Raw genomic sequence first — 25398 nt, 5'->3', positions numbered from 1 at the left:
CTTTCTATATCTTGGTTAATTAGCATAGAGTATTGTGCTTGTAATATTTAATTCCTTGTACTAGGGTGGTGCTGTGGTCAAACCACAGAGCCTAGGGCTTGCCGATCAGAAGGTCAGCAGTTCGAATCCATGCGATGGGGTGAGCTCCCATTGCTTGGTCCCTGCTCCTGTCAACCTAGCAGTTCAAAAGCACAAAGTGTAAGTAGATAAATAGGTACCACTCTGGCGGGAAGGTAAATGGCGTTTCCGTGCACTGCTCTGGTTTGCCAGAAGCGGCTTAGTCATGCTGGCCACATGACCTGGAAGCTGTCTGCAGACAAACATCGGCTCCCTCGGCCATTAAAGTGAGATGAGCGCCGCAACCCCAGAGTTGTCCACGACTGGACTTAACGGTCAGGGGTCCCTTTGTTGTTGCTATGGAACGAAACACAGCCCTGCCCAGGAGATGGATGTTTTAGGAACATAGGGAACCATTACATTGGACCATTGGCCCATCTAGCTCAGTATTGTCTACATTGACAGGCAGGAACTCAGACAATGATCACTTCCAGCCCTACCCAGAGATGTCAAGGATTGAACCTGGGCCCTTCTGTATGCAAGATCCTTTATCACTGAGCTACACTCCCTCCCCATTCAGGTTTATGTTGCCAAAATTCCACACATAGATCCTTTCATTTAGGCCTTTCCCAGCTCTAATTGCCCAGTTGAACTGCTTAGTAGTTGCCTTTTTTAAAAGTTTCTTGAGCATTTTGACTTTCTGCTATATGGGATATTTTTAGTTGATATTATTCATAGTTATTTGCATCAATGTATTATGTTTTAATGTATTATTTAGAGTTTTGACTTTTTTAATGCAAATGGTGTTGAGATTTTTTTTAAATAGTAAATTGATTAAATAAATAAACAGTCCAGAATGTGTGAATTAGGGCAGCTTGCTTTAAAGTGCAGACTGAACAAAATTCTGAGTGGTGACCATCTTTTTAGAAGGGAATTTTTTTTCCCTGGAGCAGTGTGAGAATAGACTAAGAGTTCTAGCATTAAAAACCTCCAGAGGCTTCCTGAACATTTTTGGAAAAATATTCTAAGAGTTTGGAATCTCTTTATTCAACCTGAGCTCTGCTGTTTGCAAATCAAAGGGGCAGAGCTATTTGCTGAACTCTCCTCCCATCTGCTTGCAGTGACCCCCTGCCTGTTTCCCACCTACATTTACAAAGTTAGTAAAATTTCAGTTGTTCCTTTCTTCCGGGCAAATGAGTCTGGTGTTCCATTTGCTGTAAGCCAGGCCCCAAGCAAAGTGGGCTTCTCTGGCCTGTATAGATTGTGGCAAATTGAGAAAATGTGTGTCATCGTTCTTATTCTGCCTTCTGCTTTTGCTGTTGATACGGGAGGGACAAGGAGCTAGGCAGTGGGTCCTAGTCCATTCAGATGAATAGGGACATTCCCCATCAACCTCAGTCTTCTCTCAGTATGAATAAAAATGCATATGTTAGTGAAAAGCAGCATACGAAAGTACAGTATTTTTTGCTCTATAAGACTCACTTTTTCTCTCCTAAAAAGTAAGGGGAAATGTGTGTGCGTCTTATAGAGCGAATGCAGGCTGTGCAGCTATCACAGAAGCCAGAAGAGTAAGAGGGATTGCTGCTTTCACTGCGCAGTGATCCCTCTTGCTGTTCTGGCTTCTGAGATTCAGAATTTCCCCCCCTTGTTTTCCTCCTTCAAAAACTAGGTGCGTCTTGTGGACTGGTGCGTCTTATAGAGCGAAAAATACGGTACATTATATTAAGGAAAATTGTTCTGCAAATATGTGTGGATACGTGAATTTGAGATTGGGGGAAATGAGAAACAGAGAGAAACCAAAATGTCGCCCATCCCTGGTAAAAACACATCTCTGAGAGAGAGATGCAAAAAGAGCTGTTGTGAAGGCTGGGAGGAAAAGGCAGGCATTATGATCTCAGTGGCCATGGACTTTGCCCATCTCATAAACCCAGTTGCATTGACTTTACTGTGTGGCGCATCTGTCAGTTTATGAGCTTGGGGAGCTGCTGGCTCGCCTCCTGCCCAAGCTCTTACTTGGACTTTTGGCTGTACTTTCCGTCCCTTGTTCTTTATCAGCACTGCAGCAAACAGTTTGTAGGGGCCGACGGGGAACTCTTTCACAACGGACTGCAATAAATCTCGGAGGATTCCAAGACCTGCATCCCATTTGACAATTAAGCAAGCCATGCCCTCCAATTCTTAAAGGATACGAGAACCCACCGGGGCCATCAGTGAAGCTGAAGCTTGGAAGCTTCTGGACAGATGCAAAGAAGCACTTATTCACACAACACACAGTTAACCTTTGGAATTTGCTGCCACAAGATTCAGTGATGGTCATATACCTGCGTGGCTTTAAAGGGGATATAGACAAATTCATGGGTGGTGGTGGTTAAGGTTATCAGTGACTACTGACCACAATGGCTATGTTCTTTTTCCATGGTTGGAGGCAGTGTGCTTCTAAATACCAGTTGCTTGGAATCACAAATATAGAGAGTGCTGCTGTGTTCAGGTCCTGCTTGTATGAGGGGCATCTGGCTGGCCACAGTGAGAACATATTGATGGACTAGATGGGCCATCAGCCTGCTTTGGCAGGTCTCTTCTTATGTTCTATGAAGCAGATCACTGATCTGCCTACCTCAGTAGCATCTTCAATGATTCGCAACAGTTCTGCAGGGTTTCAGTCTTTCCCAGATCTCCCGGCAATTGCTAGAGCCCGAAACTGGGACATTTTGCATACAAGGTAGCAATGGACACAAGACCAAATTCTGACTGGTTCCAGTTCTGCAGAGTTCTTCAGTAGTGCCTGCATTGTTCTGGTTCCATGTGAATATTTTAGGAGGAATATACACAAAAACACCTTCACACCTCTGCATGAGACTTTTTTAATTTCAAAAATGCATTCACTTAGAAGGTGGTCTGAGAGCTTCCTCTCTTGTCTGCTGTTGGTTCCCTGGGGGCAGCTAACTTTTCCCCTGTACAACCCTACTGAAAATGGTGGCACAACTTGCATTGCTCCCAAGGGAACTTGTTCTAGGTTTATTACATTTGTATGTCGCTTCCCACTACAAAAATAGTCCCAAAGCGATTTACAACACAAGTAAAAAAAAACAACAACCGTGAAAATGATGAAAGCATGTTAAAAACATACTCAGAATGCTAACATGGGTTCATCCCTATTGTAATCACCGCACCCAACTGGAGATGAACACCGAAACAAAACAAACATCCGATGATTGGGGCAGCCAGAATGCATGGAGGAGAGAGAAAATATCTGTGCCTAGTACCAAAATAATAACAAAGCAGGTACCAGGCAGGCCTCCCTGGAGAAAGCATTGCAGTAACAAGGGGCTATTAAAGAAAAGGTTTGTTCTCTTGTTGCCACCTGCTGGACCTCCCTTGGAGGTGGCACTCAGAGGAGAGCCTAGTTTATGGGCAGGTGGCAAAAGGTAGGGAAAGATACGTGGAAAGGTGGTCCTTTAGGGATAGAGATCCTCTCTGGCTTTCCAAATAGGGCAGGGGTCGGCAGCTTCTGGCCTGCATGCAGCCTTTAGTCTAATTTCAAAATTATTCTGCATGTTCAGAGCTTTGGCAAGTGTGTTATTTATTTATTTATTCATTCATTCATTCATTCAAGTATTGTGTACCACCAAAACACACACAATATAACATGGTGATGTATTAAACACCATAAAAATAGCGCAAGATGATTACAGGGACTGGCTGATAAAAAATGTAAGCAGGTGCAGAGGCCTGTCTACATAAAAAAGGCCTTCCTGAGACAGCTGAAATTCAAAAGTGAGGGTGCCTGCTGGATCTCTGTTGGGAGAGGGTTTTGGAGCCTGAGACTGGCAGGCTTCTGTGGCACAAGGGACAACCAGCAGCCTGCTAGGTAAGGAGAAATGGGAGGAGAAAAGGGGGTTCTGGAAAGACACAGTGAGAAGGGGGGTTCTGCCCACATTGGCCCTTGGACCAGCCCACCACTTGGATCTGCCCTCCACTGGCAGATAACCTCCACCCTTGGTGCAGGGGTAGGAACATACTGAGCATCAAAAGAGAAAGGTGCCTTGTACCAAGACAAAGCATCCTTGATCCATCTAGAACAGCTTTTATCTCTCTGATGAGCAGCAGTGTGTAAAGCTGGATTCTTTTACTGTACGGGGCTTTCATAAAATTAAAAACAAAACAAAAACGAAGAAGCCAAACTTCTCAAAAATCTGGGCATCATTCATGTCACTGACTCCCTTCAGCATGTGCATATATTAAGGATTAAGGGATTAAAAAACCAGTCTGCTTCCAGCTGCCCAGAGCTGAGTCATTGATTTATGACCCATCCAGGCAAGCTGGCAGCTGTTTTTCCACCCCTCTTGCAGGAAAGTAAGCCTCTTTTCCAGCTACTATGAGGATTGATAGACTTAATTATCAACTCCCAAGTCTTCACTAAGATGGGATGGAGGGACTTGTTTACTGCCAGGACTCCAAATAAAACAAATCAGTAAATCTTGCTCAGATCCTCTAGCCTAGCTAGAAAGTGCACTGGAGCAACATCGGTGCCATTTCCAAAAATCTTGTGCAAAGCATTTTATTAAGCATGCTGGGTGCAAAGTTATGGGTGCCTAAATCTCATCGAGCACCATAAGATTTTGCAAGCCATGCTGTAGTGTGGTCTGTCATGAATTCCAAACTGTCTTGTTTGCTTGTTGTTCTCGCAATTACATTGTTCAAGAACTAAAGAGTCAGCAAACTAGCTCCATCAGCTCAATGAAGTTTTAGACTTATTTTTCTTCAGCAGCAGCCTCGCCACTCCCCATGGCGAATCACAAACTGAAGGGAGCATAAAAAAAGGCCAGTATGGTGTAGTGATCAGAGCACCCATCCCCAGCCAGTCACCTTCTGGGTGTTTTGGACTTCAATTTCCACCAGGCCATTCTGGGTGGAGGCTAATGAAAGTTGTAGTCCGAAACATCTGGAGGGAGCCGGCTAAGCAGGTCAGTTCCTGGATGGGAAATCCCCAGAAAGCCTTACTTTGAGTTCTGCTAAGGAAGAAAGATAGGGTAGCATTTTTATTTATTTTTTAAATGAAGCTAGGAGCTGTGGAAGGAAGGAAGGAAGGAAGGAAGGAAGAAAGAAAGAAGTCCAAAATTGAACTGGGCTAGTGTAAGCCTTGTGTGTGAACTGTGATAAGTCCCACTGTGTTGCCTATTTACAAGTACAGATGGACAAACCCTCAGAGGTCTAGTAACCGTTCTAGGGTTTTGCAAGCACCTTGTGCTTATTTCTGCCTACATACCTGTCCTGGGAATTTCTGCATCAGCTTTTAAAAGCAGCTTCCCATTTATTCCTAGGCAGTAATCTAAATATTTTATATATATACACACACAGCCTCTGCTAATGCAAGACTTGGCTGCACTCCACACATTCTATGTGCACGAGAATCTTAAGAGAAAAGCAACAGTGGGCAGCTCTTGCCTTTGACTATTAAGCAGAATAGGCCCTCCCTTAAATAAGAATGTGATTAGCTATCTCATTGTTTCCTGCTTTTCTTTATTTCTGGGAATCACCATCGTAGAGATAATGGGGCGTTTAGTTGCCACCACATTCATTCATTTCCTTTACCTTTCAGAGGTACCTGGCAATGGGACTGTTGCACATTGGGTTGATTGGACCTATAAAAGTCTGATCCATCCCAGTTTTCAGAGAGGATGGGACTAAGTCTGCCTCATCCTGTTTCCAGGCAAATTTGTAATGGAAAATCCTTTAAAATCTGCCTGGAGAAATGAACAGGAGGGAGGTATCAGAAGATTCAAGGGAACTCCCATGGTTTGCAGAAGTATACAAAATATATTTAAGGGATAAAACAATAAATGGGGGGAAGGACCCCAGAACACCCAAGTGGGGGTAGAGGTGCTGGCTATTTGCAGATTATTTGCACTGCAGAGGGCGTGCTAGGGAGACCACACATTCAGGAAATGCAAAATAACTTTTGCTAGGTTTTAATAACAGTAACAAAAACTCCTTTTGCACTAAATTACAATATATCAATAACCCATCCACCAGGGTACTGAGAGAGCTCCATGCTGCTCTTTATATACCATACCCAACAGCTTAATTTCCACAACTTAACAGCACCTGCTATACTGCTTCACAGCTGTAAAACTAGGTCACGTTATTTGCTCTGGCCTTTAAAGAAATACACATCTTGTGGAACAAGAATGAACCTTAAAATTTAAAGAGACCATTCAACAAGAGGGTGCTTCCTGGCCACACTGAATGCTGACTGAATGCTGGAAGGTTGAGAAGGAAGCTTGGGGAGAACAGAATGGAATGGAGTATCATGGACAAGAGCACAGCCAGCAAGGCCTGCTGGAACCCTGAACTGGAGCACTATTAACACAAACATTTTGCCTTGTATTTCTTTAGCATCTGCATTTGATGCCCAATTATTTCAGTGACTGTAGTCCTGCCAAATGACCAGGAAAAAAACAAACTGCCTTGCTCCTCTACCTTTAAACAGATGTGTCTTGTCTGCTAAAACCTGCAGGTGAAATTCTTTTGCACAGAGCTTAAATCTGGTGGGGAACATCAGGCCTGGGGGCTGAATGCAGCCCTCCAGTCCTCCCTATCTGGCCCTCTGTAGTTTGCCAAGGCCACACTCCCTCGCTGGCTTTGCTTCACACCCAGAGTATTTTTGACTTACTGGAATGTGCCCTTGAACTCTTATACTGCCGCTTGTTTGCTTGCAGGAAAAGAGGCACTTGTGAGAGTGTGTAGAAATTAGCTTACCGTATAAGGGTAGAATTTGCATTAGTTGCTCCGCCCACTTTTGCCTCTGGTCCCACCCCCCACTGATATGTGGCCCTTGAAACAGTTGCCCAGAATGGAATCTTGGGCTGAAAAAGGTTCCCCCCCTGCTTAAATCATCACCTGCTGATTGCTGGACTATGGTGTGCTTTTAAAGGGACAGCTATGGGTTAGCACCAAAATGGACAGCTCTACAATATTTGTGTGCAATGGCATTTAGTTTTTGGCAAGCCAATATTTTTCTTTTTAAAGCCATCTAAGATAGTAGCTTACTCCACATCTTGTGGCAGAGAGTTCCACAAGTTGCTGTGTTATGCCGCCAGGCACTCCAAGCAGTGAGGGTGGATGGAAGGAACCAGCGAGTGATTAGCGCTAGTTCCATTAACATTTCATACTTACATTTAATTCTGTTTTAGCATGCTTAAATAATATATTAACATAGCATAGCTGCTTTGTAAAGTACAATAAATCTCTGCAGGTAAGAGGGCAAGAATGCCAACTCATAAAAAGGGATTTCTGTAAATCTTGTTCGACCCCAGTTTGAAGCCAAATATGCAGCAGGCAGTCAGCACATCAGAGAGAAGAAAATGCATTTCCAAAGCTTTGAGGAGAATGTGCCTTTTTGTCTTGCCCTCAAGTGTCCTTGAAAGGCTGCACCTGTGTTCTCAACTTAGCAAGAGGCAAGCTGGAAAGTCTGTTTTTGAAAATGTATTGCATATGATTTACTAGCATTCTGCAGTCACTAATTAAATGCCTACCAGAGGGTTAAAAGATGTAAGAAAATGAGGCTCTAAGAGATAAAACATAAAAAAGCAAAGTCCTGTCAGGTCTGGCCCATCACGGTCCAGCATCATGTTCTTATGGTGGCCAAACAAATGCTTCAACAGGAAGTCCGCAAGCAGGAGCAGAGGGCAACAGCCCTGCCCTCCCTTCCAATTCTCAGGGCTAGTATTCAGAGGAAATCATTTGCATCCTTTTCCAAAATGAAATTGTTAGGTGCAGAGGGCCCCAGTTTTCATTGCAAGTGCACCAAAGGAAGGGGTGCCACTTTCTTCATCCGTTGTGGCCCTGAGAAAAATCTCCCCTATGGACAGCCCTGAAAGAGACACTCTCACTGGTGATCACTGGGGGCAGCATATCATGTTGTGCTGGGCAGAAGCCTGCCCACCCTTTTCGAGAACTGCAACCCAGCCCTGTGAAAAAAGCTGTAGTTTTTCTGCCTCTTTTGCGAGGGGCAGAGAAAAGAAATCCTCTGGCGTGTGGGATTTTGGCACAGAACCTGCCTTAATTTTACAAGTCTGATGAGGGCTGAGTGTGTATTTGTCCTTTAACTTCAGGGGGTGAAACCATGCTATCTGGACAGCTGTTTATAGCTTCACTGGCTGCCCATGCTTCCTAAAATGCCCAATAGGACCCATTTGTGCCTGAGAACAATGCAAAAATGTAGAAGTAAAAGGGGAAATAAATCTTCACATCGTTTTCAGTTGTTCCAGAGGTGGCCTTATCAACGCAAGTGCCCACAATGGCTTTCCCCTTGTCCTTGTCTGCGTAAGGGCCTACAAATCTCACCTGGGGCAAGAGGAGGCAGTGCAATTGGGTAATTTTAGACTCTAGAATTAATGGTCTTATTGGGAGGGTGATGACTAAGCCTGCAAAGTTACGCTCCTTGTTGAGGTTATTGATTGATTGTAGGCTCTACCAACATTTCTGTCCATCTCATTGTTCCCCAATGAAAGATCAACTTGAAATCAAGAGCAAATGTGAGATGTGCCTTCTGGCAAGATCACTTCCAAAGGCTCCCCCCAACCACCCACAGACCCTTTGGGTAGTATTATATGCCTGACTTGTTGGGTACAGGGTGAGCCAGGATAATGAAGTCAGAGCAGGTGCAAGATTGGTGCAAGTTTCACCCTGCTAGAGGAACAGAAAAGGGTTGTCGGGGAGTAGAGAGAGAAGATGGTAGTCATCACAGAACTGTAAGAACATAAGAAGAACCCTGCTGGATCAGGCTCATTTACTCCAGCATCCTGTTCTCAAGGGGGCCAACCAGGGATTATTGGATGCCCACATGCAGGAAAGAGATGCCCCCATTGTGATTTCCAGCAACTGATTAAGAGTGGAGATAGAATGCAGCTACTTTCAAGCCTGCAGCAAACCTTGAAATGAATGATTGAGTGAGGTGCCTTTGCAGGAGAGTTCATCAAACATCTGGGGCGACATTTTGCCTGTTTGGTTCCTGCATGAAAAGGTGGATTATAGATGCTTTGCCACTCAACAGAAATCCTTTAAAGTATATACAGTGATACCTTGGTTCTCGAACGGCTTGGCTCCCAAACAAATCAGCTCCCAAACACCGCAAACTCGGAAGTAAGTGTTCCGGTTTGTGAATGTTTTTTGGAAGCCAAACGTCTGACACGGCTTCTGCTTGCGTGCAGGAAGCTCCTGCAGCCAATCAGAATCTGCACCTTGGTTTTCAAATGGTTTCGGGAGTCAAAAGGACTCCCAGAACCGATTAAGTACGAGAACCAAGGTATCACTGTAGTCAAAGATACTCAGTGGTAAGGAAGACATAATGCAGGATCAACCCTGGAACCATAGGAAAGAAATGTCAAGCCAAATGTTAAGAAGATAATTATCTGAAAAGAATGAATGAATGAATCTTTATTTGCGTCAGCCATCAGCCATAGCAATAAAACAACAATACCTGAAAAGAGCCCTGCTGCTGGATCAGGCCAAAGGCCCATGTAGTCCAGCATCCTGGTCTCAGGTGCCTCTTCTGGTCCAAAAGCAAGACCTGAGTGTAACCGGAGCCTCCCCACCTGTGATCCCCAGCAAGTGCACCCTGGCCACCATGGCTAGGAGTCCTTCATGAAGTTCATTTAAGGTTCACCTATTGTCCTCTTCTCATGCTCCCATTGCACACACATAGTGGATAGTGAGAATGGGCTCTCAGGCTCCCCTCTGGCAAAGAGGAGAGCGGTGTGTGTGTCTGTGTTCTAGATCTTCTCCTCTTTTTGTTGCACTATAGTGCAAGGATGCCCCTCCAGATGATATTTGTGTGGTAACATTGGGGGAGCATCACAATACAAGTAATAAAGCAATATGATATGTGGATGGTCCCGTATAAAGCTATCACTAATGCACTATTATTGCATCAAGGGCATGTTGCAAAATACACCTATAAAACCCCAAGAAGAACAACCAGTGCCTCTTCTCATTATAGGTCTACTCTGAGAACAGTTATGCTTACCTGAGACCTTTGCTACAAAAAAAAAAATAGTTCTCATGTTTTCCCTGCAGTTAATGGGTTTTGATCCTGAAAGGTCTGATGGTGGTCCATTAACCCTTCTGTTCCTCTCTTATTTTCCTTCCAGGTGCAAGTGGGAAGTACACCTCAGGACCAAAGAATTGTGGGATACATTTCCTGCACTCACTTGCAAGCTCTGGCAGGTACTGTATGGATTGCTCTCCCAATCTTTGTTTTGCTTCTTTTGCTACTTATTGTAGAATAGAGAAAGAAAGAGTGGGTTTGGCTAGTCTCTTCTCAATGGTCTCTTGTCAGTACTTTAACCATCTCAGCTGAAAATGTTGCAGACAGGGAAGGGTTGTACATTAACCTAAGTATTCTGCAGAGCCAGGGCAAGCAGACAGACATCAGGTCTGCAAGGTCTATTGGAAGCCTAAGATCCATCGAGAGAGGGCCGGGTGCTGAAATGCTGGCTTCAAGCGGGGTGGGAATTAGAGAGGAAACACATTTAGAAATGAATTTTAAAAGAAAATAGATTGTAAATACATATTTAAATACAAATTTCTGCGAGGGCTTAGAAAAATATCGATAGATGAAGGATTGGACAGACATACGAGTGAGTATAGATGCATAAGTGTCATAAACTAGAAATAGACAGAGGCTACCACATCTGTTGGGGACAGGGACTCGGGTGGTGCTGTGGGTCAAACCACAGAGCCTAGGACTTGCCGATCAGAAGGTCAGCGGTTCGAATCCCCGCAATGGGGTGAGCTCCCGTTGCTCTGTCCCTGCTCCTGCCAACCTACCTAGCAGTTCGAAAGCACGTCAAAGTATAAGTAGATAAATAGGTACCGCTCCTGCGGGAAGGTAAACGGCGTTACCGTGCGCTGCTCTGGTTCGCCAGAAGCGGCTTAGTCATGCTGGCCACATGACCTGGAAGCTGTACGCCGGCTCCCTTGGCCAATAAAGTGAGATGAGCGCCGCAGCCCCAGAGTCGGTCACGACTGGACCTAATGGTCAGAGGTACCTTTACCTTTACCTTTACCACATCTGTTGCTCATGCTGGTAGCTCAAGGGTACCAATATGAATAAAATATGGGGGGAGGTAAGCCCCACCACACATAATTGATCACAAGACATGGTGCACACATACCATTTGAAGGGCAATGCCCATGAACTTTGGGGAGGCCCAGCCCCCTCAAATAATTTATTGGGGGGACCGGAAGGACCTCTGTCCCTAGGAATTGGCTCCTATGCTCTGGTTGGAGCAGAAGCTGGGAAGCTTGCAAATCTCTGTACCAACCTAGAGCTGGCACAGGAGTTGGGCCCATAGTGGGTCTAGTTGCTGTCATGGGGTAGTAGTCGGTCTGCCTTGAGTTCCCAGCAGATCCTAGGCCTGCTCTGTCCCTCTGTCCCCAGATCCTGATGTCCCATACATTTGGCAGGCAGAATAGTGAGCTCCATGCTGGCGGAGTGACATTGGACAGAGGCCGGCAGAAGCTGGGGGAGCTCAGTGAAGGGACACCTCCATCCAGTCCAGCTACTCCCAAGCCAGCACAAAGGAGCTTGGATTGTGGTGTGATTCACTCCATGTGAAACATGGTTTACTGAACTCTCCTTGGCCTCTCCTTCCACTGTTTACTGGATCTTTCCCATTACCTTGTTTCGCGTAAATCTTCAGCACAATACAACTGTAAAAAAAAATCAGTTTACGATGTGGAAGGGGAAAACCACCATGTTGAGTCTTTTCATGGCCACCTGAGAGTATCCAGAAAGAGACCAGGGCAACCTTGTTTCTCTACCAGCCTCATTTCAGCAAATAAACTTGCCATCCTCAGCCAATCTGCGTAATGGTTGATAATCCAAATATTATTTAAATCTTATCTCAAGATAAACATTATGTCATCTGGTAAAGCTTTGGGGTTAGCCTATAAATTTAAAAGCTTTGCCCTCCCCACTGCCACCTAACTTCTGCAGGGAAAGGTAGCATTGGTGGAAACACCTTATAGACCAAGTCTCTTTATAGCAATCAAATAAATTCAACTTGTCAACCTTTCCTCTCTCAGCATAAACTGTTAGCAGAAGTCTAGGACTCTTTGTAAAAATACTTCTCCTGTATATACAACACTGGAGATGGAACATTCTAGACTTTGTTTTGTAAAGAGCTGATACAAAAGAGTGATGGGTTGGAATGGACATGTTAACAATACCAACTTTGGGGTACAAAAGTTGAATGTGGTTCTTGGGTCAAAAGAGGCGATAAAAAGGAGATAAAGGACCCCTGGACAGTTACTGTATTTTTCGCCCTATAGGATGCACTTTTCCCCCTCCAAAAATGAAGGGGAAATGTGTGTGCGTCCTATGGGGCGAATGCAGGCTTTCGCTGAAGCCTGGAGAGCGAGAGGGGTCGGTGCGCACCGACCCCTCTCGCTCTCCAGGCTTCAGGAAGCTCTGCGCAACCCTCGGGAGACCGGCGCCACTTTGCGCTCGCCTCCCGAGGGTTGCGCAGAGCTGCCTGCAGTCCCGGGGCGAGCGCCGCTCTGCGCAGCCATCGGGAGCGGGGCGCAAAGTCGCGCCCGCCTCCCGATGGCTGAGCAGAGCTGCCTGCATTCCGAAGCCTGGGGAGACCGGCCCGACTTACCGCTGGCGTCCCTAGGCTTGCAGATAGCAGGCTGTTCTCGGGGCTGGGATTGGGGGAAGCTTGGGCTTCCCCTGCGCCAGTCCCGCACCTGGGGGGGAAATAATTTTTTTTTTATTCCCCCCCCAAAAAAACTAGGTGCGTCCTATGGGGCGGTGCGCCCTATGGGGCGAAAAATATGGTAAGTTCAGTCAAAGGTGACTATGGGGTTGCGGCACTCAACTTACTTTCAGGCCGAGGGAGCTGGTGTTTGTCCACAGACAGCTTTCCGGGTAATATGGCCAGCATGACTAAACCACTTCTGGCACAACAGGGCACCGTGACGGAAACCAGAGCACACAGAAACACCATTTACATTCCCGCCACAGCAGTACCTATTTATCTATTTGCACTGGTATGCTTTTGAATGGCTAGGTTGACCTTCTTGTCGGCAAGCCCAATTGGCTCAGTGGTTTAGACCAAAGCGCCCAATGAGTAATAGGCCTCCCAATATATTTTTGATCCAATTCTATTCTTGGTTTTGCTGATCTTATTCATGACATGAAACAGACTCTGGTTTTGTTATCTTCTCGATACACTTCTTCTGTAGCAGGGATGTATCAATTTGGTACCTTCCCTATAGTGGGCCAATGCCCCATTCGATCCAGCACCCTGCTTTCACTGTGGCCAATCAAGTGCCCTAATGGGAAGCCCAAAAGCAGGACCTGAATGCAACAGTACTCTGAGCACTCATGATTCCCAGCAATTGACTTTCAGAGGCATACTGCCACCATTGATGAAGGGAGAACCTTGCCATCATGGCTAGTAGCCATTGGAGAAACACTGAAACAGTGGTATTCAACCTTAAAGTATTAAAGTATTGAAACAAATGTAGTAATAATAATACCCAGATGTGATATTATGGCTATGTATGCAGTGCTTGTACAGTTCCTTCATACTATTCCCCACCCCCTGCACTTTAGCCAAATTCTAGTGGATTTACTCTTGGACCATCTCACTGAGATTTAAGGCAAAGAAGGAGCATGGCGAGAGAGGACTGGAATAATCCGCCTTTGCCCCATCAGAATGTCTCCCTTTAAGGCTTCCAAGTTCCTTTCCTGTTTGTCTTTCATATGTTTGCTTCATATTTCCTGGCTTATCTATCACACTGTATTCAAATACAAGAGAGCTTAGGTTTTAAAAGCTTAGATGTCCTTCAATAAATCTCTGTTCATTTATGGAACAAAACAGAATGACCTGAGTTCATAACAGTGGAGTTTCCTTGGCTGTGCCTGTTATCTCATCCAAAACATTTCTTGTGTTTCTAAAAAATGAGGGATGGGACATGATGGCAGAAAAGGAAAGCTTGAGCCACATAAAAGGTGCTTGTCTGGGATGTGTTTTTGTCAAAGAAAGCCTATTTGGAAATGTTTTGAAACATACAAATTGATGGTTGCTGAAAGTAAGCCTGGCTCCAGTTTAGAATTCAGAGGTGTACGTGCAACAGCTCAAGTTGGCAGATGCTGCAATTTGGGAAGCAGGAGCTGTACTTCCTGAAAAAGAAGTAGTGGAAGAATAGTGTTGGGGACAGTGGAGTCAGCACTTAAAGCAGAAGTGGAGACCCTTTGTCAGCCCAAAGACACCGGGCCCTTACGGATAACCTCCTTGGAGCTGCTCTTAACTAAGAAAATGTGTTGGAGGTGATTTTGAATTGAAAATCATGAGCAGGGGGAAGATCCGCCACCAACCATGAGAAAATCTATCCATTTCAGTTTCTCATTTTCCCAAAATGAAATTCCATTGTCCACATTTCCACATCAATTTGCCCCCCCCAAAACCCTTTGATCCTTAGAAAGCCAGTGTGGTGTAGTGGTTAAGAGCGGTGAACTCGTAATCTGGGGAATCGGGTTCGCGTCTCCTCTCCTCCACATGCAGCTGCTGGGTGACCTTGGGCTAGTCACACTTCTCTGAAGTCTCTCAGCCCCACTCACCTCACAGAGTGTTTGTTGTGGGGGAGGAAGGGAAAGGAGAATGTTAGCCGCTTTGAGACTCCTTCGGGTGGTAATAAAGTGGGATATCAAATCCAAACTCTTCTTAGAACAAATTTCCCTTGATATACACATTTCTGCAAAGTAATTTCCCCTAATAAAATGCAATTTTGTATGTTATTGTCATTAGCATGTATTTTTATGCTCATTTCTCACCAGCATATGCATTTTTTGTGCACTCAGTTGGAGAACTGTGTTGCAAAATTCAGAGAAATGTGAATTTTGAAGGATGGCTGTGTTTGCGGATTGTTCTAGAAAGTGCGAATCCGGTTGATTCCCCTTTAAGTGCAAACCATAAATATAAATCTCTTACACACAAACACATGCTTTAAATAAAAGGGTGACAAAAAGCTCCCAGCAAAGAGCAAAAGAACAAACTCCACTCATATGCATTTAATATTTTATTTAATTTAAGTGGATATGGGTCAAGTAAGTTTTACTCAGAGTAAACTGATTGGCGTTAATGAACATTAATTTAGGCCCATTTGTTTTAGTTGGTCTGCTCTGAGTAAAACTTAGTTTAACACCACCCAGTATTTTTATATAGCCTTGCAGGGCAAGAAACCCTGTCAAATGAAATCATGCAACAATAAGAACATGATATGCAATTAACTAACCGAGCGGCATGAAAACATTTCATTTCAATAAATAAGATCAAGTAAATAGAATAGATGTTTCTTTCGTTTGAATAAATAAACAAAAATATCACAAAATAATCTATAGGAATTATCCACTGGAAATCAGAAAGAAAATCAGAGCAGGATGTTGGTTTCAGCCAGTCTGGTGGAAACTTGCAAATCAGAACTGGGAAATCCACCCCAACCCTCTGCCTCGTTCAATGATACTTGATTCAAAAGTGATCTGTTGCATTCTTCACAGTGACTTCTTTTGATTTGCTGCTTGAGTTGTAGATATGAATTTTAAAAATCACTCCTATTATGTTTAGCACCAACACTGGGTGTTCAGATTAAAAAATAAAATAAAACCAGACAGCAACACAGCAACTCAAAAATTAAAAAGACCATTTTCCACTGAGAGTGTCAGGGCTCTCAGAACCCAATCCAAACCCAATCCCAGTCCATGGGAAGCAAGTCCCATTTAACTTGGAGGCCTTAACGTTTGAGTAACCAACTTTGTCTGCTAGCAATTTGGCCTTTACTCAAGAGACATGTTGTTTCTCAAGTTGTAGATCCAGGCTGGAGTTGGATTTTTTAAGTCAGGGCAAATCCCATTGCTCCTTGTGTCACTTCACAATCTCTAAATCAGGCTTCCTCAACCTCGGCCCTCCAGATGTTTTGAGACTACAATTCCCATCATCCCTGACCACTGGTCCTGCTAGCTAGGGATCATGGGAGTTGTAGGCCAAAAACATCTGGAGGGCCAAGGTTAAGGAAGCCTGCTCTAAATCATTGAGCAGCAGTACCTCCTTCTGACTGTCTGCAGTTGGGAGAAATAGCAGTCAGTGGCTTCCTCTTGTGGAGAGTTGTCCTGGTGCCTCAGCGAATAAGGCACATGACACACTGGGTAGCTAAAAGTTACTCATTCAATACCCCCTTGTGCCTTCAGTCACAAATTTTGTAGATCTATATTTTTTTCCTTGCCTAAAACCAGCCGACAGATATTGAATAACTGAAAACACTAGATGGGAAGCGGTTCAGCCTGAGCTAATGAAAACATATATAGCATGTCGCATACATGCGTGCCGTTATTGGTGATTCAAAAGGGAAATTTCCAAGCCAGCTCCAAATTATCTTTGAGCAGAATGGTGTGAATGATGGATGAGGTAAGGAAGTCAAGCAAGGATGTTTACGGCTTCTGCATCACACAGACACACCGTGCCATAAATCAAATTGCAAAAGTGAGGGGCAGCTACCTGATGATGCAAAACTGGCAGAGCCCTTGGAGAGTATCAGTTGGACCTCACTAGATAAACAAAGGCATATGTGAAATCTCCCCCTGCCCCTTTCCACTGCATGGAACGCTGCCACCGCCAAGTGTAGGGGCTCAGTTTCCATTTATAGCTGCATAACCAAAAGGACTTTCTCCCCAACCCTTTTGGTAGTGCACCTGATTTGCATACAGAAGGTCCCAGGTTTAATCCCCAACATCTCCTGATAGAACTGGAGAAATCTTACCAGTCAGCATAGGTAAAACTGAGCCAGGTGGACCAATGGTCTGGTCCAGTATAAGCAGGTTCCTGTGTTCCTTGTGTTGTGCTGAGTACTTTCATTCTTTTGCACAAACATGCTCCCTTGCCAGGAGCAGTTGATTGAGCAGTTGGGAAGCTGCTATATCTATCTATCATCTATCTATCATCTATCTATCATCTATCTATCTATATCATCTATCTATCTATCTATCTATCATTGGTCCAAATATCTCGGTATTGTCTACACTGACTGGCAGCAGCTCTCCAGGATTTTCAGGTAGGGGTCTCTCTCATCCCTACTTGGAGGTGCCAGGGACTGAACCTGGGACCATGTGCAGATGCTCAACCACTGAGCTCTTTGGTCCTTACCCAACAAAGTTGCCACCTTAATCCCATGATCAGATGTAGGAAGCTGTCTTATACTGAGTTAAACCATTGGTCCATCTGGCTCATCTAGAATGGGTAAGAAGTATTTAAAATAAAGAAACAAAGAAAGTTTGCCAATTGGCTTTTATTGAAAATGCTTTTAAATCCACATTCTACTCCAGGGATGGGAAATCTGTGGCTGTTTACATTTGAAGGAACTCCAACATGTTTATTTTAGAATTGCATCTTATGGTCTAGTAGCTTAAGATACCACCACAGTAAATACAATGAAATTTGGAATTGCTCCAGAACCCTTGTTTTGTGCTTCCTGCAGGGGACAGTACTGTTCGATGTGAACAACTGGATCTGCTTCAGGATTGGCTGGCTGATTTCAGAAAATCTACCTCCTCCTCCAGCACAGCCAATCCAGAGGAGCTGGTGGCATTTGATGTACTCTGTGGAGATCTCAACTTTGACAATTGCTCATCAGGTGAGACAGCCACTTATTTGCTTGATGTATTTTAAGCTGCTAAGCCCTAGGCTCGGTGCACAGCACAGCAGTGCTGGTTGCACTGCCCCAAATCCACCTTTGCCCGTGGTGGTTGGTGCCCATTGGGACTGGTGGGGCAAAGGGCAGAGAAGTCCAGTAAAGAGTAGATAAATCCAGAGCCAGTGGCAGGCAGAGCTAATTTTACTTTTACCCCTATCCTCCTCCCTGCTAAAGAAAACACTGAGATTAAGGAGAGCAAAGCTGGCAGCTAGTGTCACCCCCTGGACTATAAGAAGGCAGACAGGTGTAGGCTGGCTGGTGATAGACCAAGGTTGGTGGGGCAGTGCCCCATTCATCCTAATGGACCAGGCTTTATTGGCCAACACTGTGTTGTGCCTGGAACCCCTCTGGTCTTTACCCTCCTGTTCTTCATCACCATCCTTTTTTCCTAATTATTCCCTGCTCTCCTTCCTAGTATGAAGTTCATGACAACGTACTGGGATAAACAAGGGTGAAGTAGAGCTATAATGAATCACTGGAGAAAGCAATGCTTTTTAATAAATGGGGTTAATTTATTAAAATAAACAGAGATAATATGAAATGATGCTGATTTATTGCTGCTCATTCTGTTCTTCGGTTTGCTTTTAATTTAGTTGTGCTGTGTCTTTTCTTTGTAAACCACCTTGCACTTGACTTTATCATAGAAAGACAGGCAGAAATGGTCAAATCAATAAACAGAAGCTAGGCTACTGCAAGGACTGGGCAGGCCTTTTAAAATTCTCCATGCTCTTTGCAGGTAGCAAAATGGGGAGTGGGTGGATTTCACTGAATATCCAAAGGGTGAAATTCTCCAAAAGTTTTCCTAGAAATCTCTTTTTGGAGAAATTTTTAGCTTATTGAGGTTTACAAAGATTCAAGTCCTTTTAGCTGGTAATAGAGATTGAGAGAAATTTGATTCGGTTCTCATTTCATGGCCAACTTGCCACATTTGCCGTTTCCAAAGCAAGATGAGAACAAAATTGGATGATGTGAAAATTTTGAAAGAGTGCTGTGTTTCAGCTCACATTTTGTTTTGGAAAGTGCAAATTTCCTTTAAACGTGAACGGAACAAAAAATCTCCCCCCATCCCTAGAAGCCATTTATAGCCTCTGGTATCATTGCTAGCAGCACTGATGGACAACAGAGGCTCCAGCGGATCAAGACTGCCTCAGCCCTTAGGAGTCAGTGCCTGTGATGGACCTATGAAATGGGCAATAATAAATTGGCATGAGACTGAAAGAGCTACTTTTTGGCAACCTTTTTTTTTTTTTTTTGGCCCCACCCTTAGATACCTGGATGCAAATCAGATCACTGCTCTATAAAGTAAGATTAAGAGGTGTGAACCCTGGCCAGATGATTTGATCGGCATAACCTTCAAAGCACTGTTTTATTTTTAGCAGTTTGGCTTCTTTCTTCTTACCGCTTTTTAAAAGCCTCGCATTTATGGATTGTGTTGCCTTGACAATAGACAGTGACAAATGACATCATTAGTGCCAGTGGCAGCCACTTGTGGGATTCCCCCAGGAGAAGCAAAAAGAAATTCTTTTTTCTTTTCTTTCAGGAGAGATGCAGAAAAATGATTAAGAGGCATCATAGGTTTCAGGTGTTTGCACAGGGTTAGCTCTAAAGCAGAATGGAATGAAAAAGTTTAACTGCATAAACCTCTCCCCATATGAACTGACCTGGACCCTACAATCATCATCTGAGGCCCTTCTTCATGTGCCTCCTCCGCGGGAGGTCCAGAGGGCGGCAACATGAGAACAGGCCTTTTTTGCAGTAGCTCATCGTTTGTGGAATGCTCTGGCGCCTTCACCACATATCTTTAGGTGCCAGGCAAAAACATTCCTTTTCCCCCGGGCCTCTAGCTAGTTAACCAATCTATGGCCTTTTAATCAGGGACTTGTGTGTGTGTTTGTATGTATGTGTCTGTATTGTTTTCATTGTATGTATTTTTGTGTTTTTATATTGTAAACTGCCCTGTGATCTTTAGATGAAAGACGGTATAGAAATTTAATAATGAATAAATAATAAACAATTGCCCAAAACTTAACAAGACAATTTAAATGCCTTCAAATGGCATTTCCAAATAATTCCTCCTCCCCAGCAAACTGCAGCAATAAAATAGAAAATTCACCATATTTGACTGCTTGAATTAGCTGCCTGCCTTAGCCAATTTAAAAATCAGTCCAACCCCAAGGAATAATTGACAGGTCTAGAGAGATCTACATGGGAGTAAGGAAGAGGAAAAGAAAAGAAAAGTGTATAGTGTGGGCTTTATCCATTGCTAGTCATACTTGGAGTAGACCTAGTGCAGGTCCATTAATTTCAATAGGCTTACTCTGCATAAAACTTAGTTGGATACAACTCTTCCATGTTTTAATGAATTGCTCAGAGACTGCCTTGGTATTAAGTGGCATGGAAGTAAGTTAGGGTTGCCATATTTCAAAAAGTAAAAACCAGGACACCCAAGCTTTTTTAAAGGAAACCATTGAAATTGTTGAGCTTTTTTTTAAGGAAATTCCCAAAATTGGTGAGGTTTTTTTTTTTAGGAAGACCTGAAAGTTGTTGAACTTTCTTTTAAACAAAAACACCCAACCCCCCCCCCCACAAATTTTAGATTGACTTGCCTAAGATCCAGGACAAAATGCTGCAGTTCGGAAATTGCCCTTCCGCCTTTGAAATCCCAGTGATGTACAGGAAAATCCAGACATAGGGCAGCCCCAAGTAAATGCAATGCAATATAAATCCAGGATGAGTGAGGAATGCCCACTGTGTGGCCTCTGGTTTCTCAAGCTGTGGCCTCTAGATTTTATTCCCTGACCATTGCCTGAGCTGGCTGGGGCTGCTGGGAGTTGCAATCCAGCAACATCAGGAGGGCTGCAGGTTGCTCAACCCTGCCTCCCCCTGCCCTTGCCTTTCTTCGCATGCCACTGATGTCCTTATTCTTGGTTCTTTGTGTTCTCGCTACAGATGACAAGCTGGAGCAGCAGCATTCCTTGTTTACGCGCTACAAGGACCCATGCCGGCTTGGTCCAGGGGAGGACAAATCATGGGCAATTGGTAAGGGATGCTGCCATGGCCTTGGGCTTGGGTTGGGAGCAGTGCTTGGGGGGGGGGGAGCTCATTGATCTGTTCCAGTTCACCCCCTCCAAAAAGGAATTAGTTCATTTCCTCTGGAAAGGAAAGAATTTCCATTTCAGTTCAATTCACAACCCATTCACATAGTTCTCAGCGGTTTTTCTTTCAGCCTTCAGAATTTGACAAGCTGCTCTGCTGTTGTATAAAATATGCTTAAGAAGATTAAGAAAACATCAAAACACACACTCACGGTGTAACACGAATAATGGTTTTATTTATCTTCCCCCAACCATCATTGTATGTAAGTTTAAAGAGCGGCATGACATTTCAGATGGAGAGGGGACTAAAGATGGTGGAAAAGAGCTGTGCACAGGGCTTGGCAGGTGCTGCCAACCAGCTGGTTGGCATGTACAAACCCCCTCCTGGCCCAGCTGCACCTTTACCTGCCTCAAAACTGGCATCATATATGGAAGCAGCAACGCAACTCAGTACTGCATACAGACTCTGGTCTACATCCATTAGGGAGAAAGCCAAGGTTGATAGGAGACCCATGAATTCCTTTCTCTTCCTAGGAACCTTGTTAGATCCAGAAGGACTATACGATGAAGAAGTGTGCACAGCAGATAACCTGCAGAAGTAAGTACCGCCTTGTTTGTCTGCTTATACAATATAGTGGCTGCTTTTTAAATCTGCACCACCAATGAGTATTGCTTTTATATTTTGAATAGTGTTTTCAGTGGTGGTGGTGGGGAGGAGAGAGTGTCTCTTTCTTCGCTCTCACTCAGTAGGTTCCAGTACTCACCCTGAAGTTATTACAGTAAGTGCCACACTTTTTAACAACAAAAAAAGAGGTGCTGGTACTGCGTACCCTTGAGTACCCCCTGAAATAAAAGGCTTGCCAATCAGAAGGTCGGCAGTTCAAATCCCCGCAATGGGGTGAGCTCCCATTGCTTGGTCCCTGCTCCTGCCAACCTAGCTGTTTGAAAGCACGTCAAAGTGCAAGTAGATAAATAGGTACCACTCCGGTGGGAAGGTAAACGGTGTTTCCATGCGCTGCTCTGGTTTGCCAGAAGCGGCTTAGTCATGCTGGCCACATGACCCGGAAGCTGTACAATGGCTTCCTCGGCCAATAAAGCGAGATGAGCGCCACAACCCCAAAGTCGTCCACGACTGGACCTAATGGTCAGGGATCCCTTTACCTTTACCCTCACTTCCAGATTGATTTGGGACTGAATCCAGGGCAGGGTGACAGTTCCTGTGTTGGTCCAGACTGGAGGGCCTAGACCTCATTTCCGTTCTACTCTGGCATGTAGGATTTGCCACAGTGCAAACTGACCTTTTTTTCCCTCCCCAAAATCAAATGCAGTAAAATTCCACAGGCCCTAAGGCAAAAAAGTAAGCACTCACAAAGTTTGTGGTCTGTAGCACTTCTGAAAGCAAACTTCTCATTTATTTTAAGTCCAGTTCCTCTTGGTCTTTCAAGACACCTTGTTTGATTGGCATTTAATCCCCATGCATAATTGATGTGTTGTCAAGCAGCTCTCAAATTGTAATGTCATCTTTAAAAAGAAAACTTGCTGAAGAGCTTGCAAATGATACCCATCTGAAATTGCTATTGTCATTGACAAACTAGATGAGGTTTAGAATGGACTCTTGTGGAAATCCTTCAATAATAAAATTTGCCCAAGCTATAGAAACTAATTTATCACCCTATTTATACTGGCATCAATAGTTCTGGAAAGAGCCCAGTAAATTAGGCTTCCATTAGACTTCCAGCACCAACCTCTGGAAATCTATTAATAAAGTTAAGAAGCCCGCACTATTAAATACATCAATAAGAGTGACTACATGGACCTATTTCCTTATTTAAAAGATCAATAAACACCGTTGCTACTTAGTCACAATGTGCCTCCACCTCTGACTTGATTAATAGGATACTGTTAGGACAACTAGTGAAGAAACGGCCATTTAATTAAGATATTCACAGACCTAGGGTGGATTGGTTGTTGGTCTCTTTCACTTAATACCAATCCACTATTCAAAGGGGCGGTCGCATGCCTATCAGTCAAGTTTTATTGCAGGTCTAAAGCTGTCACAATGTTGTATACAGTCAGGTTATAGTCTGTCAGCCCAGACAATCTTTGGCACCAAAAGGGCAATTTCTCAGTTCCTTATATTGATTATCATGGCGGATGTCACTGAGATTGAAGTGGCACACTTTTCTGAACTACATAATTTTTCAGTGGTATCGGAGAGATGGAGTTACTTTTGTGACAGGGTGGTTTTGGAGGACTTTACAGCTACTTTTAATACCTACTAAAGTAGATACAGTGGGGAAGAGCAGCCTTAGCTTAGTGGTAGATCATCTGCTTTGTGTGCAGTTGGTCTCAGATTCTGCCCTGGGATCTCCCGCCCCAAACCCTGGAGAGCCACTGCCAGTTAGTATAAACCAGTAGTGGGGAATCTCTGGTCCATGGGCTTAATGGGAGCTGGCTGGCAGAGGTCCTAATTTGGCCCATGAGGCCATTTCCTCAAAACCATGCTCACCTGCCCAACACCTAAAGTCATACATTATGTGGGGCATGTAAAGATGCAGCTTTCCCCCAACAGTGGAGTGTGGAGTGCTGCCAGTCAGCTAATTGTCTGCACCCGCAAACCCCTGTGCCTCTTATTGTGTGGTTGGATTTCAAACTTCACGAGGAAAGGGAAACTCTTCACCTGCCATCATGGTGCAGTCAAGAAACTGAAAGGTGGGAAGTGTCCAGGGTGCCATAGGCATAATTTTCAGCTCTGTGGCATCCAGAACCCAAGCTTCTTTCTGTTGACTGACCAACAAAGATTGTTTCCTCTAGAGGAGAAAAGGGGGGGGGATACAGGCAGGGCAGTCAATAGATCGGTAGATTTTAAATCTCAGTGGAAATATGTAGACACATATATTTTATGTCCTGGGGAGAAAAGCAGCTGGGGGTGGTAATTTGAGTATGGATGGGGGAGAAATTCAATTCAGTTTGCATTTAAAGGAGAACTTAACCTAATTTGCAGTTTCAAAAACAACATGTGAACTGAAGCAGCCATCCTGGGTGGCCCCCTAGAAAGTTTCAGTCTGGTGCTCCCTTCTCAGTTAAATGCATAGGACTGTGGTAGCACATGTAACTCATTGTGCAAAGGTAAAAGTCTTTCATGGACTGGCTGGATGCAGAAGAGTGGTGGGAGGCAGAAATTACAATGCGCAAAGGGATTCCAGGCATTCTTAAATCCACCATTTATATAAAGTAACCGCACCACAGAACACAGCCATTTTTCAAATTAATATATTGCAGGAAATATGGCGAAATGTGTTGCACACACACCAGCCACTTTTCTCAGCTTCTTGCTTAATTTGCTATTATGAAGCGGAGATAATCTGCTGGTGTTTCAACAGAGGTCAATTCTGTCAGAGCCACAGCTCTTTCATTAAAAAAATGAAAATTCCATGAGTTTTTCCCCCTAAGCAGTCTGAAGAATGTCTTGTCTGTGGCACTTTTGAAGACAATTAATTATATAACTGTCCATATTTGAACCACCATCTTCATAGAAATGAACCTCCCTCTTTGCAGTTAAAAAAAAATTGCATCCAGGGATCATTGATAAGTATTGATTCTTTGATTCTGAAATTAATCAGAAGCAAGCTAGTGTCAATTGACTTAGATCTCCAGAGATAATACTTCAGAACATGTTAAAACTGGATTTTACATTTTAAAGGTTGATAAAGGCTGGGTAAGAAGAATCAATTGTAACAATTATTTTCATATGCTTTTAAGTTTCTTGAAAAGGACCCACAGGCCTTGACAACTGGTGTCTCCTTTTCTTCTGTGGAAAAATCAAGATTTCATCTCTCTCATTTCCAAAATAATTGATGGTATAGTCTGGTAATTTTGGTGTGTGCCTTATTCACAAAGGCCAACTGTGGATCTTCAGTCCAAGACTACTATTTGAAGAATTAGCCCATGATTCACCACAAATTGTCAATAATCCTATGCACACTTACTTGGAAGTAAACCACATTGCGTTCAGTGAGATACTTCTGAGTAAACATCTAGGGAAGTACACTGCTTTGACTGCCCCTTCCTCCAGAACTGGACAGCCAAAGAGAGGCATGCTTTATTGTCCAAGGATACAAGAATCAGAGTTCAGTGGCAGAACATCTGCTTTGCATGCAGAACGTCCAAGGTTCAGTTCCTATTGTCTCTAGGTAGGATGCATAGCTGTCAACTTACAGATTTGAAAATAAGGGACCGGCAGCCTCTAAAATAAGGGATCAGCAGCCAAAATAAGGGACTTTAGTCAACCAGCAGCCAAACAAAGCCTCAAGCGGTGGTTCCCACAGCACAGCAAACTGGCAAAGGGGATGCAGCAAGGAAAAACACCGTCACCTCTCCGCTGGGAAGCGCTGAGCAAAGGCGAGTCCCCAGGCAACGCGGCCGATTTGATCGGCACAAGGCATGCAAACTCCACCCCCCAGTTGATCTTAGACTCCTTATTGGGTGAGCA

General features: G+C 44.1%; 1 protein-coding gene across 1 annotated transcript in view; it reads left to right on the top strand.

Annotated features, from left to right (window-relative positions):
• Positions 1-25398, top strand: part of SMPD3 (sphingomyelin phosphodiesterase 3) — a 137775-nt gene that overhangs the window by 100480 nt on the left and 11897 nt on the right. The window contains exons 4-7 of the mRNA XM_081015848.1: positions 10209-10284; positions 17596-17751; positions 20761-20850; positions 21441-21504. Coding sequence (XP_080871974.1) covers positions 10209-10284; positions 17596-17751; positions 20761-20850; positions 21441-21504 — 386 coding nt within the window. The remainder of the gene's footprint in view (positions 1-10208; positions 10285-17595; positions 17752-20760; positions 20851-21440; positions 21505-25398) is intronic.

Source organism: Podarcis pityusensis, assembly GCF_964106645.2.
Source record: "Podarcis pityusensis genome assembly, chromosome: 8".
NCBI lineage: Eukaryota > Metazoa > Chordata > Lepidosauria > Squamata > Lacertidae > Podarcis > Podarcis pityusensis.
This window is presented reverse-complemented; position numbering and strand designations above follow the sequence as displayed.